The 21,852-nt window shown below is 43.1% G+C and overlaps 1 protein-coding gene across 1 annotated transcript; it reads left to right on the top strand.

Annotated features, from left to right (window-relative positions):
* Nucleotides 1-3,891: 3,891 nt before the first annotated feature.
* Nucleotides 3,892-20,796, top strand: jakmip1 (janus kinase and microtubule interacting protein 1). The gene is made up of 14 exons (XM_062394197.1): nt 3,892-4,351; nt 10,363-10,697; nt 11,382-11,714; nt 12,381-12,542; nt 13,806-14,018; nt 15,029-15,142; nt 15,365-15,511; nt 15,747-15,914; nt 16,843-16,902; nt 18,026-18,154; nt 18,309-18,437; nt 18,570-18,653; nt 19,597-19,659; nt 20,422-20,796. The coding sequence occupies exons 2-14, from the start codon at nt 10,542-10,544 to the stop codon at nt 20,602-20,604; spliced, it is 1,941 nt and encodes a 646-aa protein (XP_062250181.1). The 5' UTR covers nt 3,892-4,351; nt 10,363-10,541; the 3' UTR covers nt 20,605-20,796.
* Nucleotides 20,797-21,852: the final 1,056 nt, after the last annotated feature.

Below are 21,852 nucleotides of genomic sequence, written 5' to 3'. Positions count from 1 at the left end.
GCTATCTGTCTTGTGAAGTGACTTAGGCACACATGCACTCACACAGATGGAATTCTCATCTAAATTAAGCACGGCAGCTCAGGATACAGCAGATATTCTCATAATGAGCTTGTTATGAGTCCAAATCTTTTGATTATGTTAATCCTCTTACAGATTTCTTCGGGCCACAGGATCGCTGCCCGAGACCGTCACAGTCATCACCAAGATGTATTTACCATGAGGTCATCACTTTGCTGATTGAAAAATGAAACAGGCTGCTCTCTTTCCGTTTGTTGTGTTTATTTTCTGTCTCCTGGAAGTAATAACTCGAGACTCGACTGATGGACACTTCATCTTTTCTTATTTCGTATCTGGTATAAAGCTGGTATAGAGTGGTTTGCTCTGTGGCCTCAAAGCAAGAAGGTTGTTGTCTGCAGGAGTGTGCACATCAAGGTTCTCTGTCACTCTCTGTCTGTCTCACTTTGTCTGATGCTGTGTGATTGTGTGTCTTGGCTGTTTATGCAGGTATGATTCATGTTGTGGGGTTCTAAATCTGCAGACACTGACGCATCACTGGGACTTGTCTACATTTATGGGACACAAAGCAAGTCCCCATAACATAAATCATTACTGTCTAAGGTGAAGACATGTTTGAGTTTACATGTCCTCCAGGTACACCGGCAGTTGTTGAATGGCACCCTGCCTCTCACCCATGTCAGCTTGGATTGGCTCAAGCACCACCATGACCCTTAGAAGAAAGGTGAATGATGGATATGTATATATATATATATATATATATATATATATATCTTACCAAAAAAATAACACAACAGGACAAAGAACATAAGTCCATCATTTACTCAGTCCCCTCTTCATCTCCTCACATCCTGGTAACATATCCCCACCAGTACATCTGCGGAGATATGAACTTGTTTTCAAGATGAGTTTTCAAGATTTATGATAGTTGTATTAAACACTTTGTCTATGTAGTGATACAAATACAATGTGAATGCTGCTATTCAACCAGCTACAGGAAATTCCCTCATTTCTCAGGCAAGGACTAAATCTGGCTCGTGTGAACTTGGTGACACCCGCTATTCACCATAGAACGTGAGCTATTTTTACTTTTAATCTGTCATTGTGAATCTCCTGTTGTGACTAAATCTTTGGCACATTCTGCACTTTCTCCACAGGGGAAAACTCAAGCTCCCTCCTGCGGGTTGTGTCACCTCTTCAGCTGCCAGCCCTCTATGTATTGATCGGCTGCTATTTTGAGGCCAATGTGAAAACGAGGCAGAGAAAACCCAAATGAAGTTACACGGCACAGAGAGCAGGAGTATTTGTGCTCAGATGAAAGTTTAGCCACAACTGTTTAGGTCCGGGTCTTGAGAACGTTTTCATTTTGTTTAGTTTTGTTTTGTTTCAATAATATATAATACATCACCAAAGCAGTTAAATTGAATGAATCCTGTCTGGAATTAATTCTAATACAAGTTCATTATGTCTTCTATAGCTCTGTGTCATGATTCCTGATGTGGGCAGTAAACGTGAATAGCTTGAATAACTGTGTGGTCCAATTGAACTTTTACAACAACTCATTAAATTCCTAATTCATGTGTTTTTTCTACAAGAAACAGTCAGATTTTTGTTTCTGTGTTTGAAAAACTTCCACAAATCAAAACAGTATATTTACTGTTCAACATGAGCTTGTCATCTTGTTGTATTTGTTCTATGAATGAAGGTTTTTGGGGATGGACGTGGAACATCAGACTCACATTCTGTAGTGACTAACAGCGGTGATTCATGCCCAGTAAACCTAATTACCCTCATATGAAAACGTTACGTCACCCCGAGCAGACTCTGAACTCGGTTTTACATTGTGGAAAATAGGGTCAGTTTGGTGACTGGCTGGCTTTGGACATTTCCTTAGAAAATTATCCAATTTTCTAAGGAAATTGGATTGTAGACGAGCTCGTGTGTGTGTGTATGTGTGTCTGTGTGTGGGTGTAGCATAATATTCCTAACTGGATTCCCTGGTCCCCTCTGAATACCAAAGGCCGCCTCTAAAAGCTGTAATAAGTTTGATCCGTCAGCATTCATGAATATGTTAAGCTCATTAAGGAACAGCTCTTATGGATCTGCTGAGAAGAACTTAAGATGATTATGTTAAGTATATAAAATACAGAAACTCTTCTCATTACCGTCTTCCTTCTTTCAACTGGGCATATAATGGAAATGGTCTGAATAATCAGATCCACTGTTATTGTTTCCAATGAGATGGTTTTTCCCCATGAGGAAATCTACAACATGGCCTGTGAGTCAGTGCTTCTTTTCTTTGACTCATAGAGGATATTCTATCATCTCTATTATCCCCTGAGTATGTTAGCATCCTGAGTTGTCCTGTTTTCTGGTTAAGCACGTCTCAATCTGAATCTATTTACTTATTTATTTCAAACATGCTATGGTGTTAGGACCCACATGCCTCCCTCTCCTCAGCAAACTCTGTCTGCAGCCTTAGTTTTTTTTTCACTTTATCACTCCATCTGTGTGTGTGTGTGTGTGTGTTTGTGTGTATGCGTGTGTGTGTGTGTGTTAGCTGGCCTCAGCAGGACCCTGAATGGAGCTGCAGATCACTCTCTCCAAATTCAACCACTTTTATCTCCCTCAGAAATGTTCCATGCATATAAATAACACCACTGGGATTCCAGCAACCACTGCAGGAGAGGACATGATACAGAGTATTGAAACTCATCCCTAACTGTTTGCTCCTTGTTTCTTTTAACTCTCTCTATGATCAACACTGCCCTGCAGCAATCGGTGATGTGGTGCAGCTTATGAATGGCAGACAGGCCGGCGCAGAGTGGAGAGGCAGAGGTGGGCAGCTGTGCGTAAGTAATGCATCCTCCGGAATCTGGGTCACTCTGGTCCCACGACACTCTCATATTGTCAGATTGTTTCACCTACTTTTGTGACTTGAGTCATCCTGTCCCAGATAAACACTGAACACACGCAGGCACCTGTGATTAGAGCTGATTCACTTACTGGGCTAGTTGTCTTGATAACATTGAGGCAAGTACGTAATACAAAATACTGGAGTGCTGATAACGTTAAAATCGATGTATAACAATATACATATATTCCTACTCTCATTTGAAAACGACTGAGACACGTGATATTGTTGTACAACATTTTGCTGTAATACAAGGCCAATAAACCACTTCATCACATAAACAAGTCTTTTCAAGATTGCTTCTATGACAACCAGTATCTAGAATGTGTTGTTATTATAATTTTATCTTATTGGTATATTTCTTTATTCAAAACAGTTGAACTCACTTCTTTATATTTCTTACAGGTATCACAATTACATATATATTTATGTTGAGTTTTCCTTTTTGACGTCAAAGACACTCCATCCTTTTTATTGACAACTTTACAGAAGGCTGTATACAGTAACAGTACATTCACATAATATACATCATATCTACACAGGATAATTAAGCCTTATTTGATATATTTGTTTCCATGACAGTAAATAGTATATTCTATTTTTTGGGCAGTTTTGGGATATCTCTATATCCCAGAACAGAAATATTTTGGTTTTCAGTGTTGTTTTCTCCTATTGTTGATAAGAGCATTATACGTATTTACGTTGAATTCAATATTTTATCTAAAGCACAATGTTGCTCCATCCTTCACCGACAGCTGTACAGTGGGCAATATATACACAAAATAGATAATACATTAAAATAAATGAAATGAAATTAAATTAAATTTATTCCGTATTTGTGGTGCCACTTTACGCACTGACGCCGCACGTGTCTCCCTCCGCACTGGGCTGCGTGCCCACGCACTAATCGCGCGCGGTGTCATTCTTGAACACGCAGTCAGGTGTCGCGCTTGTTTCACGCTACCGGCGACGCCCGCCCGGCTTTTTCCTTTTTTTTCCCCTACCCCACGTTCACGTTCACGTCCACACGGACACAGACACCGGTTTATTTAATTATTTCTACCGGATGAAACGTATGGGAACGTATGACGTCGCGCGTGCACTCAAGTGTTTGTGAGTGTGTGTGTCTGTGGGCGTGGAGGGAAATGTCAACGTGCAGCGCGAGAGGAGGAGAAGCGGAGTGTAGCTGAGAGGAGACGAGGCTGCTTGTCACAGGAGACCGAAGTTCACCGGGAGTAAAGTTGTTCGCGGTGGATGTTTCTGCGGCTTCCCGGTGCCAGCTCCCCCTCCTCCTCCTCCTCCTCTTCCTCCTCCACACACCGGAGCCCCGCCGCCCTCCCGCCACCTCTTCCTGGATGTGAGGCGGGCATCGACGCCTCACCATCAGGCCACTCGTGAGCCCCCGGACCGCCTCCATTTCTGGTAAGTTGGTCCGGCTCCGCAACGATACACAACAGAGAGAGCCACATGTGAGTTTGCTGCCGTGACACGCATGAAACAGCCGTGTTCCATCCGCGGAAGGAGCAGCGAGAGCCGGCTCCATCAGACCTGGGTGTCGGTGTCTGTAGACGAGCTCGACCCAGACAGGGATGCGAACACTCGGCTGCTGCCTCCCAGGCCAAAGACGGAGCTGCTCTCCTCTTCCTCCTCCATCCTCACCGTCACATTACCGAGGTTCACCTCCGGAAATCATGGAGGCAGAAGGGGGGGGGGGGGGGGGTATGCACCACCATCAGCCTGTGTTAACGCCAGCAGTGCTGCACCATGACAGCGGATCACACACGTTTAACCGCGCAGCCTGCATGCAAGGACACCCGACCTCTGTCTGCCGGAGGAGGAAGAGGAGGATGCTGCAGCAGCCCCACGCATATGGCCGTGGGGTGTGGTTGGGTTCTGTCAGCTCGGACTCCAGCAGCTCTCCATAACCTTTCTAATCGCCCATTTGACAGCTCGTTAGAGAGCCGGCCACGTTGCCTTATCGCACCCCAACGTCCCCAGCAGCGTTGCATTGCACCGTGTGTGTGGTCCCCCCCCCCCCCCCCCCCACAGGGCCCCTGTCTGTCACATCAGCTGCTTCGCGTGGAGGCTGTAGATCTGCCTCGGTGGACAGATGACATGTGTTGCAGACGCTCACTTCTGTTTGATCAGCCCTCTGAGGGTGTGCTGCAGAAACTGTGGTGCACACCGGGTTGTACGTGTTGGACAACTCTGATGCAGGAACTGGAGCTAGACCATAATGATTGCGTCAACAAGATAAGGTCACGGCCTACTTATGATTGTTTTAGGTTATATGTTCACTCTCTATCCAACCCTACAATCTGTGATGGATAGTATGACCGTGAGCAGAGGCATTCGGACATTCTCTGGCTCTTCCTCTCCTCGCCTCTTCTCTTCTTCCGCTCTCCTCTTCCTAATGTCACTTCTCCTATTTGTTCTTCATTCATCATCCAATCTCTTGCTCCACACCCTTGTCTTTCCCATGGGTTGTAAAATGTTCTCCTCTCTTTGCTCCCTTGTGTGATGCTTCCACAAAGACCCGTCATCATAGCCCCTCTTTCATTCCAAATGCAGAGAGGGAGGAAGTGTCTGTAATGTGTAAGCCAGAGGTTAAATAGCAGCCAGCCAGTACTAATGTTCTGTGTAGACGGAGAGAGAGAGAGGGGGAGAGAGAGGCGAGGTTAATCACATCATCGACTGCACTATCATGTCTTTGGGAGAGAGGAGAGGCAGCTATCACTGCTAACACCGAAAGGCACCCATGCATGCAAAAGCACACATAGATACAAACCGAGGTATTGCTGGGTGTGCAGTATAACCTGAGTGATAATAGTGGCAGTAGCCCAACTGAGTGATTGGGAGGAGGACGACTAGTCAATGTGTTTGGGTTGACTAGTCATCCGGGTCACTAGCTTGTAGTCACTCTGCAGGGAGAGTACATTTCAGGTCATATGCTCCATGAGCGTGCACTTGGCAGCGTCACTCCGCCTCTCAACAGGATCTTCAGTGTCTTTTGTGTGTCTTGTGTGTCTTGTGTGTCTTGTGTGTGTGTGTGTGTGTGTGTGTGTGTGTGTGTGTGTGTGTGTGTGTGTGTGTGTGTGTGTGTGTGTGTGTGTGTGTGTGTGTGTGTGTGTGTGTGTGTGTGTGTGTGTGTGTGTGTGTGTGTGTGTGTGTGTGTGTGTGTGTGTGTGTGTGTACATGCTGCAGATATACTAATGTACTGTATACACAGGAATATATCTGTGTCTGTCCACCCACCACACCTTCACTGTTGATCTGTAACCTAAGCAGAAAAGTGTTAAGTCTTTGTTTCAGCTCTCGTCTGCAGCTCTTTTATGTTTTTATTGGGCCAGTGTGTCTCAGTGGAGTCTAGTTAATGTTTGACTGTGTGTGTGTGTGTGTGTGTATGAGGGGGGGCTGTCTAGCATTGAGGAGGGTCCATCTGTGTCTATTAAGCTTGTCACCACTACAAAGAAGTGTGTATTGTCTACTAAACATTTTGCAGTTAATTTAGATCCTATATACACTGAACTAACTTCAACCTCATGGTACATTATTATTATATACGTTTGCATTACTTGCATGTAGGCACAAAGAACCTCGGTCAAATTAGTTTTTCTCAATTTACTGTGTAGTGAGTTACTGATGAAGTCAGCGTGTACAGTGTGTTCCACAACCCTTGACTTCTTTTATATTGATAATCTAATCCACACAAACGTAGAAGGCAAATGGGAGAAGTAGTAAATCTGATAATTACGTAGAAAATCCTGGCTTTTCACAAGAAGACACTTAGTTGTGAATAATTGATGAGGTGATGATCGGCAGATTAATCAATAGTTAGATTAATAATAGGTCCCAGCCAAAGATGCAACGACATGGAGCCAGATGATGTGATAAAGTGGAAAATTAGCATTGGTTGATTTAGTAATTTTATATTTGAGTGGATGTTTGTGCTGCTAATGATTGGAAAGTTTCATGAACAGTGACACCCTTTGTCCCAGAAACGATTAACAGTTTTTATTACTGACTGGTATATGACATGTTCATTTATTATTTTTTAGTAACGGCTTCAGACGTCTCCAGCTGTGGAAGTATGTTACTTCAGGGACATGTTTAAGAGTTAATTATTGATACTTATTACACAAAGTGTCATTGCTCATATGAAAACACAACTTTTAAAGGGAAAACCCAACACCAACCAAACCAGCTAACGGTTGTAACCCTGCGCTGCCCCATCATTTCACACAGCGAAGGGGGATTTCCTGAGGCAGCGATGTCTGTCACACACACCTCACCTTGTGTAGAAGAAGGAATATGACATCCTCAAGCAGGGGCAGCTAAGTGCTCACACCGGAGCCTCCATTATGTTGCGTTTAACTAACTGTTATTCTCTATTGGTGCTGACGGACACATTTTGTGGCTGACAGATTGTTATGGTGGCCCAGAGGGTGAGAGAGGGTCCAGCTCTTAAGCAGCAATTAGCTTAATTGTGAAACTCTTCATTAGCTGCAGCATTTCCTCATCAGGTCTTACCTGCAGTGACAATGAATGGGTTTAGCTCCATTGTTTGTTTAAGCAGATTGTCTCAGTGCTACACAAACAGCATTTAAACAGGTCTCGATAGTGCATGTTTTGTTGCTGTATTATTCAATTTGTTTAATTCTTTGTGATTGATTTGATGAGTCAGGGATTTTTCGCCATACACTGTATGAAAGATAGCAGGAATGATGAAGGCGAGGATGTAAGTTTTGTCTGTTGATCTTTACCTGCACTTTAAGGCTTTCCTGCTACACTGGCTGTTTATATTTGGGGTGGATGAGATGAATTGAGGTCTATGGCCTGTGCCGGCTTTTGTTTGCTTCTGTGAACATTTGAAGGTGCTTGTTATCTTCTCGGAGCCCCTATAAAGTGTTCCTGTTTCCTATATAACGTTTCAGGTTTTCCACAGGCTATAAAATTTCAGAGTGAGCTCCTGGCTTCCAGCTTGGGAACACGTGGCTGCCGAAGGTTTTATGGGAACTGTGTAAGGTTGATGGCATACATGTGTTTGTGCCTAAGGAGCTGTTGGAGTGTATAGCGTTGTGTGTGTTGTGATTTGATGGAAAGGGCCGGACCATGAATGTCTTTGGAGGTGATCTCCATCTGTTCTGACAAAACAAGCCGAACAGCAAAATCCTCCTGTCAGATTTGTACACAGGTAGAGCCTTAAAACAGAAACATGTTTGAGCCAGTGAATAAACTTACAAACATTATAACAGAAATGTTTATAAGCATGTGTGTTGAACCAAAATGTAAAGTTCATCTCCAAAAGTCAATAATTTAAATCAAAATGTTATTCATAAAGCCCAAACAAATCAATTGTAGTTCAAAGTGCTCTACAAGCGATTGACGAAATGTTTAAAACAGGAGTGTTAAATGGTTTAATGGAAGGATCAAACCATTTGAGCCTTCAAAAGCAGCCTCCGATAAAGCCCTTGAATTGAGACACCCCCCCTAGGATGGGTTCTCCCAAAAGTGGAGGTAGGGTTAAATTACTTTATCAAACTTTCCACATATTGTTTATAGGCTGTTAAATAAAATAAAAAAAATATACTAATACATTTTTCAAATGCATTTTGGGCACTGTTACACGTATTACAACTGTATAATCGGCATTGTTACACTTACACACTGCACTTACTCTATGAGCAACACATTGACAATGAGGTCTGTAGTGATGCAAAACAAGGTCATAAATAGACTCCGCCCTGAAGTATATGTGATGGCAGGAATTTAAAAAAAATATATTGACATGCCACAGATCTTTTACGTCGTAACTATGTTGCATCCAGATGTTGGAAAGATGAACTTACACCTCCCTGCCCTGTGAGGGGGGAACCAGTGAAAGCATCCATGCCTCCCAGCCATTTCAGCCTGGGTACATCTGGTCTCAGTTAATGACACATACATGCATGAACACGCTGAGAACAGGGGCAGTGTTGGATGTGTAAATCCCGGCAGCACACAGCTCCATTGACTTCTTGTAAATGAATAGTTGTCAGCGTAGAGAGATTTGGCGCCTGTGTGAATAGACGTCAACTGTATCTGTCCCCAGTTGTTTAAGACTAATGGAACGAGTGCTTGTGTCATTGTGCTCTCTCTCTCTCTCTCTCTCTCTCTCTCTCTCCCTCCCTCCCTCTCTACCTCTCTCCCTCCCTCTCTACCTCTCTCCCTCTCTGTGAATGATATCTCTTAGCCTCTCTTTCTTTCTCACTCTGAATGAGAGCAAGATCACGCATCGTCTCTGCTGGGTCACAAGCCCAGTGAGTGGGGGTGACAGCCAGTAGAGAGGTTAGAGAAGGAGAGTGGGAAAGGTAGAGATGGTTGCTGGAGTGGGAGCTCGCATCCTTCGTCTTTTTTCACTTTTCTTCTGCTCTTTACTCCTTCTCTGCCTCTCTCTCTAATCTCTTCCCTCTCGTTTGTTTCCTCTCTGATCTCCTCTGTACGTGCTGTTTGGAAAACAAATCCATGTGGAAGAAAAAGCTTGCCTGCCCTCGAGCATCGGTGCATTTCTGTCTCTCACTCAGCCTCAGTGCAGAGATTGAACTAGATAACATTATGTGTGCACGTTGTATGCATGTGCAGCCTCTATACAACACAGTTGTGTGCGTGCATGCACCATGTCCAACATCAGACTTCCCCTTCCCATCATCCTTTGCTACGAAATGGAGTTTTTTTTAGAGCCAAGGTTGCCTTGGTAACTATTGCTGCCATCTGTTTATGTTGTATGAATGGGTGGTAATGTGTGTGTAGAAAAAAGATGGAGGCTTTTGCACTCTTAATGCTCCACCTCCCTCATCTTTGCATTATTTATTTTATCGTCAGCAGAAAGAGTGGAAGGTTACTGGGTTACGAGTCATTCCAGGATGAGATTTGAAGACTCTGCTTACAGCTGAGCGAATGTGTGTCACCGTGCTAACATCTGTCCATCACAAAATATGTCGAAAAATACATCTGCTCAAAATGAAAGAGGTTATTTTAATTTCTTATGTATTTGCCCTGGTTTGAATGTCAAGACTCATCACAGTGAAACACCAATTTATCAGTCTGCAGAGTGAGAGACGGGTCCGGTGAGATGTTAGAGGCTCGGGACCACGACTGTAGAGGCCGGGCCAGAGACATTTTCATGCACTGTGGAGCCTCTAAGCCCAGCCCCAGGGACTCTGCAATAGTCCGGTGATAGATGGCCCACGTGTAAACGTGAGAGAGGAGAGGGTGACCGAGGAAAGTGTAAATGTTAGTCCCAAAAATAGTCAGTTTCCCTCCAGGCTCTAGTGCGTCATGTGGCTTGGATCAACAGCCTTTTGAGTAGTTAAGTGTAACCCAATTTTTTTCAACACTGAGTCATGCTTTTTCCGTCTTTTATTTCTCTCTGTTTGTCTGTCTCTCTCAAACAGAACCTCCTCCAGCAACGATGTAGACCTGACAACCACACAGTGATGATGATGATGATGTTGATGATGATGCAGGGTCTCGCCGGGAGGAGGAGCAGCAGCAGCAGCAGCGATTGACTCTCCCCCTCGGTTTAACCACACCTGGCGCTCTGTGTCCGTCCTGACTGGGCGGCCAGAGTGCTATGTCATCGGCCACACCCGCTGTGGCTCCACCCCTTAAGAAGGGAAGGAAGCCGGAGAAGGCAGAGGTGATGGTCGACTCGGTTCAGGTCACCAGTGAGGAGCTAAGGAGCAAACTCATGGACATCCAGATCGAGCTGCAGCAGGAGCGGGGCAAGGTGAGGGGGAGGAAGAGAAATGAAGACAGTGACAGTAGAGAGGAAGGGCCCCGTCTAGATCAACACAATAGCAGAGGAAGAAGAGAGCGACCGTTTTAAAAGAATATTTCGAAATGATTCACAAGAGAATATAAAATGCTCTGTAGCCCAAATAATCAATTCAAGTTACATGAAGAGCTAATGGTGATTGGGCTATGAGCTCAGACATCTGTGATTGCTTTAATCACCCAGTCAGAAAAACACAGTAGTACAACATGAAGGGCACTTGGAGAGCATGTGACTCGGTCAAGGCTCCCAAACTTTCCGGCACGTTTAATGCTCCAAATTTTAGACAGTTCTTGTTTAGGTCATGTTGCATCCCCTCCACAAAAACATAACATCGCTGGTGGAGGTAACCAGGTTTGCATCAGGGTTTTGTTCCTCAGGCTAAAAACATATGCACTCTGTAATCTGTAAAAGCATCTGTTCATTCAAAAACGGAAAGTTGAGATGCAACACAAATGTATTGCCATTTGTTAAAGCCAGCACAGAAGCTTTAACTGATCTCCATTTATTTTTAAACTGCCAGGATAAACTCGCAAATGAGGTCATCACTGTGCACATGGATGAACAGATTTTAAATGGTGATATCAATTATTTTTGCCTGACAGGAGTTTTCTTGCTTGCTGTGTCTCCCTCACCAAGGTTTGTAAGCTCCGTGAGCGGCTCCAGGAGCAGCGGCAGGCTCGGGAGCTGGAGCAGCACAAACATGCCGTGGCGCTGACTGACCTGCGCGCCAAGCTCCACGAAGAAAAGCTACGCGAGATAGCGGTCGGCCGCGAGACCCTGGTGCGGCAGCACGAATTCGAGCTTGCGCGGTCCATCAAGATCCGGGACACAGAGGTGCAGAGGCTACAGGGGCTCGTAAATGCACTGAGAGATGGAGCTGCAGATAAGCTCAAAAACGCTCTTCTCGGAGAGGCTCGGGAGGAGGCCAGGAGGGCGTTCGATGGGGAGAGGATAAGGCTACAGCAGGAGGTAGGAGGTGGCATTTAAGTGACAGCATAAATGAAAATATATATGAGAATATATGTGCCAGTGTTTTTTATGCTTCTAGAAATGTGGAACTGTGATAACAGTGTGATCGTTATCCTATTCCTGCTTTCACACAATATGTGGGATCTTCCTAATGTCAAGCTCAGTCTAATGTGCTTCAAAACTCTGCTTCTTGTCTTTACAACAATGTCAGTACGATACGGACAAAAATAATATCAAGATGAAAATGATCATGTTAGTCGATATCGATAATTATCGCAATAAATGTCACATTATTATTTCTTTTAAATTTGAGGACTGATTTCAATTGCTGTGGTTGTGTTTCTATTGTATTGAGGCTTACACCTCACAAAACTGTGGATCTTATTTTTTCTGCGGCTGCTGCTGTTCTTAGATAAAGGCAAACGTCTCTTTGTGGAAAGTTGGTGTTCTGATCATGTGAGTGTACATGTGCACTGACTGTGTGTGTTGATGTGGGACTAGTTAAACTGTTGTAAATATGCTGCTGAAAAACAGGAAACCGGGTGGAAAAGCCTGTTGCCAAGTCATTGTTTCATTGGCGCCCTCCAGACAAACAAAGCATCTATCACAAGTGTCACTATCTTTGTTTTTGTGTGTCTTCATTGTATCATGCATGTGGCGTTTTAGATCCAGGAACAGAAGACAGCCAGGAAGCAGGCTGACGAAGCTCTGGCCAACGCTCTTCAGGCCGATAAAGCAAAAGCAGTCGATCTCCGCACAGCCTACCAACAGCACCAGGATGAGGTGCATCGGATCAAACGGGACTGTGAGAGAGACATCCGCAGATTGGTGAGACACTGTTGACAGTATAGCTGTTGGTAGCTCTATAACATTACTGATGTAACAGAACACATAATCAAGATCATTAGAAACTAGAATGGAACATCAGAAATATCAGTCCCCTAAATATGCATAAAGAAAATGCATATACATTTTGTGATGTTGAAAAAAACTCCAATCTAAAACCATGCCACAATTGTCACAATCATTTTTAAAGGAAAATGTTTTCTAGCCGTCCTGGTACAAAACAGACAGATTCTTATTTTCCAGGGCCTTATAAGATCTTCAGACCTTTGGCTGCAAATGTTTCCTCTCATGTCCATCACAATGAGATGTCCTGAATTAAATTACGAAATAGGAAGACATACGAAAAGACGAAGGTTACATTACCCTATAAACTATATATTCTTGCTCTTTAATGGCAGATTAGTTTGACAAACCCAGCAGATGTTTTTTATAGTAGTTTCCTGTCCTGAACACATTTTAATATCACACAGCAACATCTGTTTTTCTGCTCCTGAGCTTCAGTTGCAACTCAGAGTTTTATCTCATTAACGTTGCATGAAGGTTGGAGTCTATCCCATCATGTGGTGCTTATCTGCCAAAAAAAAAGTCTGCATACTTGCTTCGGTCGTTCACTGAACACATTACTACCAATAATAGCTGTTATAGTAGCCCTTCTATATGTGAAGTATTGTTTGGGACTTGTTGTAGTAAATGGATAAAGCGTGGCTGATTGATGGACAAGAGGCAGTACAGGAAATACCAGTGTTAAAAAACACAATGCACTGGGAAGTAGAAGTGGGAACCTTTGTAAGAAGAAGTTGTGCTAACACAGAGGGAGAAGAAACTTTATGAATTAATCATAGTCTGGAGAATGAAGTTTTAAAAGCTAAAACACTGTCGCGCCCTCGTTCTGTTCACGGTCAATGGAGCCAAGATCCTGTTAGACTGAGGGTGAAGAAATGTGATGGTGATAAAACTGAATCACACTAAACCCAATTGTTATTCATTGAAGCTTCCCCCATAAACTGGATACTTGCACATTGGTGGTAAAACTAGCAAATTCAATAAATTATGCCCTGTTTAATTTGAACTTCTTAAATCAGTTTCATGTAGTAGATGATCTCAGAAACAGGTGTGCTAATATGTGTCACATTTATGATGAATATTTGTAGTCATATTAATCTGGTCTGTTAGTGAGATTTAATGCAGAACTGTCTGACTGCCACAACCATTCACGACTCCTGCTCATGTTTATCCCTTCTGCAGATGGATGAGTTGAAGGCGAAGGACCGGGTTGTGTGTGCTCTGGAGAGAGAGCTGGGGCTGCAGGCCGGCTACGCCCAGAAGCTTCAGCTCCAGAAGGAAGCCCTGGACGAGCAGCTGGGTCACGTACGAGAGGCGGAGAGGTACAACCACGGCAGCCCCAAGAGAGAGGTGATGCCTGGGATAGGAGACAACCACGACCAGCTCAACAACCAGGTAAATATACACAAAACGAAATGTATCCATATGCATCTATTCATGAGGTTTTTATGGCAGGTTAACCCACCCCACCAGTTTAATGTGAAATGAAATTTAGGGATACCTGTATACTGAGAGTATATTGATATTGCTGAGGAGGGTCATACATTATATAAAATTCCCCCCTCTGCACTCTGTATCTGTCCATTCAGTCACAAAGGCCCAAACAGCTCATCTCTGCCACAACGATAAAACTGTAATTGGTTTTGCTCATGCATTTTCTCATCGAATCACATCCATAATGATGCTTCTCATATTACCCATTACTATCTGCTTAAAAAAGTCATTGAACTTCAAGTCACTTTAGTTCTTTGCAGCACCGGTCTGACGCCACGTTGTCGAAACCTGTTTGAAGCACAACGTGAAGCTTAATGATTGGAAAATAAGCTCTAAAAAAAAACAACATAAGACCGTCTAACATAAGACTAAGAAAATGTTTAATGTCACCTAAAAAACTGAGGAAACTGATCACTATCAATTACTCATCATCTCAGCTCTAATTAAAAAGATATTGATCGCAAAGATATATTTCCTCATATATTCAAACTCTGCTTATCAGCATTTCCTCATGGATGCCTCTTTTAGCCCCGAACAAATAAAAATGCAGGTCTGCTCCAATTACACAAAATCCAGTCTCATGAACACAAACTGAAACACCAAATATTTAAAGTGAATGGTTTGTTGAATCCAACTCTATATGACTGATAATAATAAAACTTTATTTTTAAAGCACTTCTCCAAACAAGGTTACAGACTGCTTTTCAAAATACACTTTTTAAAAATTGGTATTTAGTTTTAAGGCATGAGAATATTGTGTGTATTGCACATTCTTCTGAGAAATGCCAACTCATCCATCCCATGACTCCCTCTTTCCTGTCCACCTCCATTACCTGCCTGCCTGCCTGCATGTTCTTCCCTTTTATCAGTTCTTGTCTTCCTCCTCCTCTCCTCTCCCCCCTTCTCAACAGGAGGTGGATGAGCGTGACACCCGAAGGTTCCAGCTGAAGATCGCTGAGCTCCACTCAGTCATCAGGAAACTGGAGGACAGAAACGCGCTGCTGGCCGACGAGAGGAATGAACTAGTGAGGAACACACATGCAAAAGTACATGCAAAAAGGGATTATAGGCATGCAAAGGCACGCACATGCTGAGCACAGATGTACACACAAAAACCTACATTAAAACGTTTAATGTTCTCTGCCCTGCAGCCTTCATCTTGCTTCTGCTGCCCAACCTGGAAATCCTGAGTCACTAAAAGAAAAGACTCAAGATCAGTGTTTCCCCTCCGTTTCCTTCCTCTGCAGGTGAAACGAGTGCGAGAGGCAGAGAGCCAGATGAAGCCCCTGTTTGAGAAGAACAAGCGGCTCTCCAAGAAGAATGATGACCTCTTGCAAACGCTGCAACGCATGGAGGAGAAACTCAAGAACCTGAGCCGGGATAACGCAGAGATGGTGAGCTGCGCCCAGCACCTTTTATCTCTGTTCTGTGTTTTCCTTCCTCTTCTCTCTAGTTAAGGAGGAATTAAAAGTTAAGTTACCAATAGAAAGTATGATGTTGTAGCTGTAATCTCTACAGGAAGAGGATTTCTTTGTTGTGATACTTTGGATGTCAAATAGTAAAATAGAAACAAGACCTCTAGTGGCCGTTTGAGGTAATGCATGCTATTATTCTCTGCCCACCCATCAGAAGGAGAAGGCCTCCTCTCGGCAGCCCTCACAGCAACAATCGATGCCGCCACAGCTGAAGCGGCCGAGCTCCCTGACAGATCTAAGCCACGCCCACGAGGAACAGGAAGTGGAGTTCCTCAAGCTGCAGGTTGCCGAGCAACGTGGCATCATCGACGAGCTCACGCAGGTCAGGAACCCTAACCCTAACCCTAACCCTAACCCTAACCCTAACCCTAACAACCAGGATCAGACAGCTTTTTATACTTTGACAAGAAAACATTTACTGGGAATTAATGCTCACACATAAATTAAGTGTCAGACTTTGTTTCTTTAGTGTGATCTCACACTTTTTTATTTTTTAGAGTTTTACAGTAAGATTTACTGTGTGTCAATAATATGTATTTGTCACATGTCTGACATTTCCGTCAGTTTGCTCTGTGGTAGCTCTCCCTTTAACATATCTTGATGCATAGGCCATGGTGATGAGTGCTGTCAATAAATTAAATTATTCGGACTGTTTTATGGAAGCTTTTTATATGATAATGATTTTGTACCAATAAGTTGATGTATTGGTGATTATTATATCCATCAACTATTATAAAAATAATGATAACAATTATTTTTTCCAGAAACCCTATTAAATCACAATATATCTACATGTGTTTATCATTACATAAAACCACTTATACAGCGATACCAACATTTAATCCTTTATGGGGCCATCACATTGTGAAAATGCTCTTATATAGGCTATATGGGGCAATGATTGTGAGCGGTGGAATATATTATTGGCTGAAGAAATTGTCTACACATCTCAAATTCACTGGAGAATATTTAGTTTAGTCACTTTCATAATTCCCATAACAATATCTCTACCTTCCCATCACAGCCATATGCATCACTAGCTGCTAATTTCACCCATTATATTTTTCCTCTCCACGGTTACCTCTTCATCTCTGTAAACTCTTACTCTACTTTTCATTTGTCTCTATCATTCTCTCTTTTGTCCCTGAATCTGTCACTTAGTGTCTCGACTGAAGCATATGAAGCTCACGGAGGAACTCCTGTGAGGTGCGAGGCTGAGACGTTGATCTGCTGTGTGCTTGTTTTTATAGGAACGTGACCGAATGGTGATGAGCAAGAAGAACAAACGGAAACCTCTCAAGCTGTCAAAAGTAAGCAGCGCCCATCAGTGTATTAAAAAACCTTAAACCAGTGGTGTGTAACTAAGCAACGCCCTGATCTGTGGTTGACTGATGCACAAGTAATTGTGTGTGGTGTGTGTGTGGTGTGTGTGTGGTGTGTGTGGTGTGTGTGTGTGTGTGTGTGTGTGTGTGTGTGTGTGTGTGTGTGTGTGTGTGTGTGTGTGTGTGTGTGTGTGTGTGTGTGTGTGTGTGTGTGTGTGTGTGTGTGTGTGTGTGTGTGTGTGTGTGTGTGTGTGTGTGTGTGTGTGTGTGTGTGTGTGTGTGTGTGCGCGTTGGTTTAATTGTACTCAGGAGACAATAATGACAGTACCCTTCACAGCTGGGAGCATCACACGGAACACAAACACAACATCTGCATGGACCACAGCAGATGTGGGTGCTTGTTTGGGCTCAAACATCAGGGGACCAAGGAGGTGGAGCCTCCATCTTCATCTCCCTCCTGCTGGAACCTGTTAGTCACTTAGTGAGGTGGATGCAGGGTTAGGCAGCGCAGTTCGGCTCTTGGACTTTCACCTGACATTTTTTGTATCTTTTGGGGGATTTAATGCCGATTTAAAGGAGCTCAGAGACAAAAATCTGAAGTCTGCCTTTTGCTTCAGCCGGTGACAAAAGACAGACAGATTCAGAGGAGTTTGTTCATAGTCAGGTATTGGTGTTTTTGGGCAAGTGGCATCATGACGGAATACTTCCTCCTTATTCTCTACTTCTCCGCCTTCATTTGCCTGTGTGCCCTGGTCTGTCTTTACTTCTCTGGTTGCCAGGAGATGACTTATAAACATGATGGTGAGGACTCTGTGGGCTTTGGAGAAGTTACTGACAAGAAAGAATTAAAGAACATTTTTGAAATTTGCTTAGACTGAAAGAAACGGCAGGAGTTTGACAGGATCTGGTTTTGGAAAAAATACTGTGATGACTGAACTGAAAAGAAGAACTCAGAATTAAATTGATGTACTTTACGTGTGGTTTATTAAGAAGCTTTATGGATCAATGGAAAGTTTAGTATTTGTTTTGCTGACAGGACAATAAGGCATTTTGACTGATTGTAATTAAGCAATGTGTGAATCCTCTTTTTCTCCTCTGCTCTTCTCTGCAGAGGCATGTTGTGGAGACATATTTTGGATTTGATGAGGAATCCATAGACTCTGAGACATCCTCTCTCACCTCCTACAACACTGACCTCACTGACCGCACGCCTGCCACTCCAGAGGAAGATCTAGAAGAGGTAAGAAAACGCATTGTCCTCACAGAAAGAACATTTTTATACTATATTCTTTAGTTCACTAAAATGTCCTGTTTAAATATTTTGATTCCTGGACACAAACAGGACAGATCATTATTTAAGGAAACGGTTTCTGTCTCACTTTTAACTTTCATAGACTGTGTCCCGAGAGGAGTCAGAGCTCCGTTTCCGTCAGCTCACCAGAGAGTACCAGGCTCTCCAGCGGGCCTACGCCCTCTTGCAGGAGCAGACCGGCGGCTCTCTGGATGCTGAGAGGGAGGCCAGGGTTTGTACCATCACTGTTAATCTCTCTGCCTCCTTCACTAAACTCAGTTCTCAACCATTTCATCCCTAAACTTCCCAATCTAATTAAAACAGCTGTTCTGATACCCCTTATGTCTGACTGTCCCTCCCACAGACACGTGAGCAGCTGCAGTCGGACCTCAGCAGCTGCCAGGCAAAGATCGTGGACCTGGAGAAGGCGCTGGTGGAGAAAGGCCAGGTAACAAAGTCGAGGGATGGGGACTGGAGCTCTGTGGTCCTCATCTCCCTGGCCCTCCTGCATGTCTGTCTGGCTGCTCTGCTCCTGGGCTGGCGCTATGCTGACCAGGTCTGCCGCAGAATCCTGTGATGTCACTTCCTGCACGTGTGGCGTCTCAGCTCTCTGCCTGCATGCTCTGCCTCACCCTTGTTACTTCCTGTTGGGTTTTTCTGAGATTTTGCTTGATCCACTTTAAGTCCTGTTAGCTGTCAGTAGATTATTATACAAGATCTTTATCCAGTTATATCTCACATCTGTGTGAATAGGAGTTTTTTGTTTTTTTAAACTTAATTCTAGTTTATGTAATATGTTCAAAACTCACAGAACAGAGCATAATCTGTACACGTAAACAAGAAAACCCTGTTTATGTTTAAAGAAACACTGACATTAGCAAATTGATAATTACCTTGACTGAATAACATGATAAACTTGAACTATTTAGATGATCTCATATCACCTCTGTTAATTTTTTCATTTGTGATGCAGTTTTTCTTTGGTGACCTGGTTTTTTCTGCATGTTGTCTTTTCCAATGTGGCTTGCTCCAGCTCTGTTATGTTTGATTTGCTGCTCTGCTGTTTTCCAGCTCAGGTTGCCTTCTCTCCTTCCTGTTTCTGTGAAGTCTCAAGGATGGTGAATGCATCTCTGTTATCCCTGTTATGTCAGGAGTGGGCTTCATTTCTCTGGATCAATAAAGTTGTTCTGCTGCCACTCGGCTCCTGCCTGTTGGTGTCTGTGTTACATTTGCACGTGTCAGTTGGAAATGCAGTAGATGCATCGTGGCCTGTAGGTGTTGAGCTGGATGATTGTGTTGCTGACAGCTTTGTTCATTACACTCACACTTTCGGGGATCCTGCTCCTGATGGTGTCACTTCTTGCTGATGTTGTTTTTGGTTGTCATGACAGGATTCAAAGTGGGTGGAGGAGAAGCAGTTCTTGCTCAGGACCAACCAGGATCTTCATGAGAAGGTAGACACCATTAACCTATACTAAATTTTGATATAGAGCTTTATTGTCACATATGGATACAGAATCAAAATCTAATGGCAATAATGTAACAAAAAACATAAATAACTAAAATAACTAAATCAAATATAACATTTTGTATTAATCATACTCTGGGCTGTCGTTACATTATATTCAATACCATTCATTTAACAAATTCAGCATCCAGCCCAAGAGCTGAGTCTTTAGTGATAAATTACTCTTTATTTAAAGCAAAGGAAACTTTACAGATTTCCACCAAACTTGGAGTGGATATTACTTTAGTGTGTATCCAGATGAATAACTTTGGAGGTGATTGGTCAAAAGTGGGGATTTGAGGGACGACACTCCTGCAGTTGAGAATTGAGCCTGATGGGTAAAAACACTGTTGTTTATGCAGAATCAGTTCTGTCTGCCAATGACTCTTTATGGACATCTTTATGGATATTTTAAAGACCTCCCGACACCACATGTGACAGACTGTCAGTGTGTATGTGTGGGAGAGAGAGGGGGAGAGCAAGGCAATCCCCCCTCAGGCAATCCCCCCTCAGGCAATCCCCCCTCATGCTAGTACAAATAACCTATGACCCACTGCTAATATCACAGTGATGAGAACAATTGATTATACTTGCTTGCAAATTTAAATAAACAACCCAGAACATTATAAGTAGTTACTGTTTAAGTCATGGAAACACACTGTACTTTAAACTGTGCTACCAACATGTGTATATCTGTGTGTGTGTGTAGATGTGTGCGTGGCAGCAGGCAGAGTCGCGTTTGCAGGCCGAGGTTCAGGATGCTCGGGACCAGAATGAGCTGCTGGAATTCAGGGTGCTGGAACTGGAAGTAAGAGACTGTACCAACACCAAACTGTCACCAGGAGGCGACACCAATGATGTCAGCCCCAGACGAAGGACCTACATACAGTGACCTGACAGACAGACAGACAGACAGACAGACACACTTGATTCCTCATGTGTATGCATCTGCATCATTCCTTGTTTTTGCACGGCAGCTGTGTGTATACGCCCTCCACTGGACTGGATTTTTTTTTTTTAATGAAAGAATGTTGTTTTTAAAATGAATATGATTTTTACAAGAATAAAAATGTATTTAAGTTCACCATCCTCTCCCTTCATTGTTCATTTTGTCAAACTTTTTGCATGAATGTTCAAATTATTTATTTTTTTCTTCATGACTGTAGGCTATTGATAATAGATGAAGGAAATATTTGCAGTGTATTTTAGTGCTTTTTATTGTTTATTTGTTGTTTGAATTCATTCATTAGAATATCTAAGTTAGTATAAACATTTATTTGGAAATTAGAATAATAATAATAGCCACGTCACCATTGGCAATATCAGTTGATTTTGCATCTGTTTATGTAGCAGTTCTGTCTGAATGAAAGTCATGAGTTTCAGCATGTGTTCTTAAATCCCTCATTCTATTCAGTTTTTTTATTTTCATTTAAATCGATGGGTTTCCACCTTCCCCATTTCTGCCGATCCTGAACATGTTTTGAGTGCCATGTAAGTAAATCCCACATTCACTCCCAGTTCATTCTCATTTTGTGTCTCACTGCATGACACCCATGGTCCTTTATGATGACCTTTAACATCACTGTAGAACTGATACTTCTGTTATCTCTGCTGACTTGATAGTGTGTGTGTGTGTGTGTGGGTATTGATGATGTGTGTACCCTCCGTAGGAGAGGGAGCGCAGATCTCCTGCCCTCAATCTCCACATGTCTGCGTTTCCTGAGAACAGCAGCAGCGCCCTGCAGATCTACTGCCGCCAGCAGGGGGTCAAGGTGAAAACACCTCTTTTTTTTTCCCCCTTGAAAGGTTCCGTGTGTAATATTTAGGTGAAAGGGATCTACTGGCAGAAATTGAAAAGAAAATAATCCTAGTGATGTTTTTAACTAGTGTGTTTCATCTAAATCGCACAAATTGTTTTCTTTACCCCACAATGGGTCTGTTACATCTAAATACTTTACATGAACATCAGGAGCAGGTCCTCTCTACAGAGGCCGCCATGTTTTTTACAGTAACCCAAACTGGACAAACTAAATAACTTTTGAGTTTTTATGACAACTGAGGGCTACCAAAGGTTCTTTGTCCTGTTTGGAAGGGGAGGGTGAGGTGATGGGTATTCAGCTGCAAAATGCAACTTCGCCAC

Source organism: Platichthys flesus, chromosome 8 (assembly GCF_949316205.1).
Source record: "Platichthys flesus chromosome 8, fPlaFle2.1, whole genome shotgun sequence".
In the NCBI taxonomy this organism is placed as follows: Eukaryota; Metazoa; Chordata; class Actinopteri; order Pleuronectiformes; family Pleuronectidae; genus Platichthys; species Platichthys flesus.
This window is presented reverse-complemented; position numbering and strand designations above follow the sequence as displayed.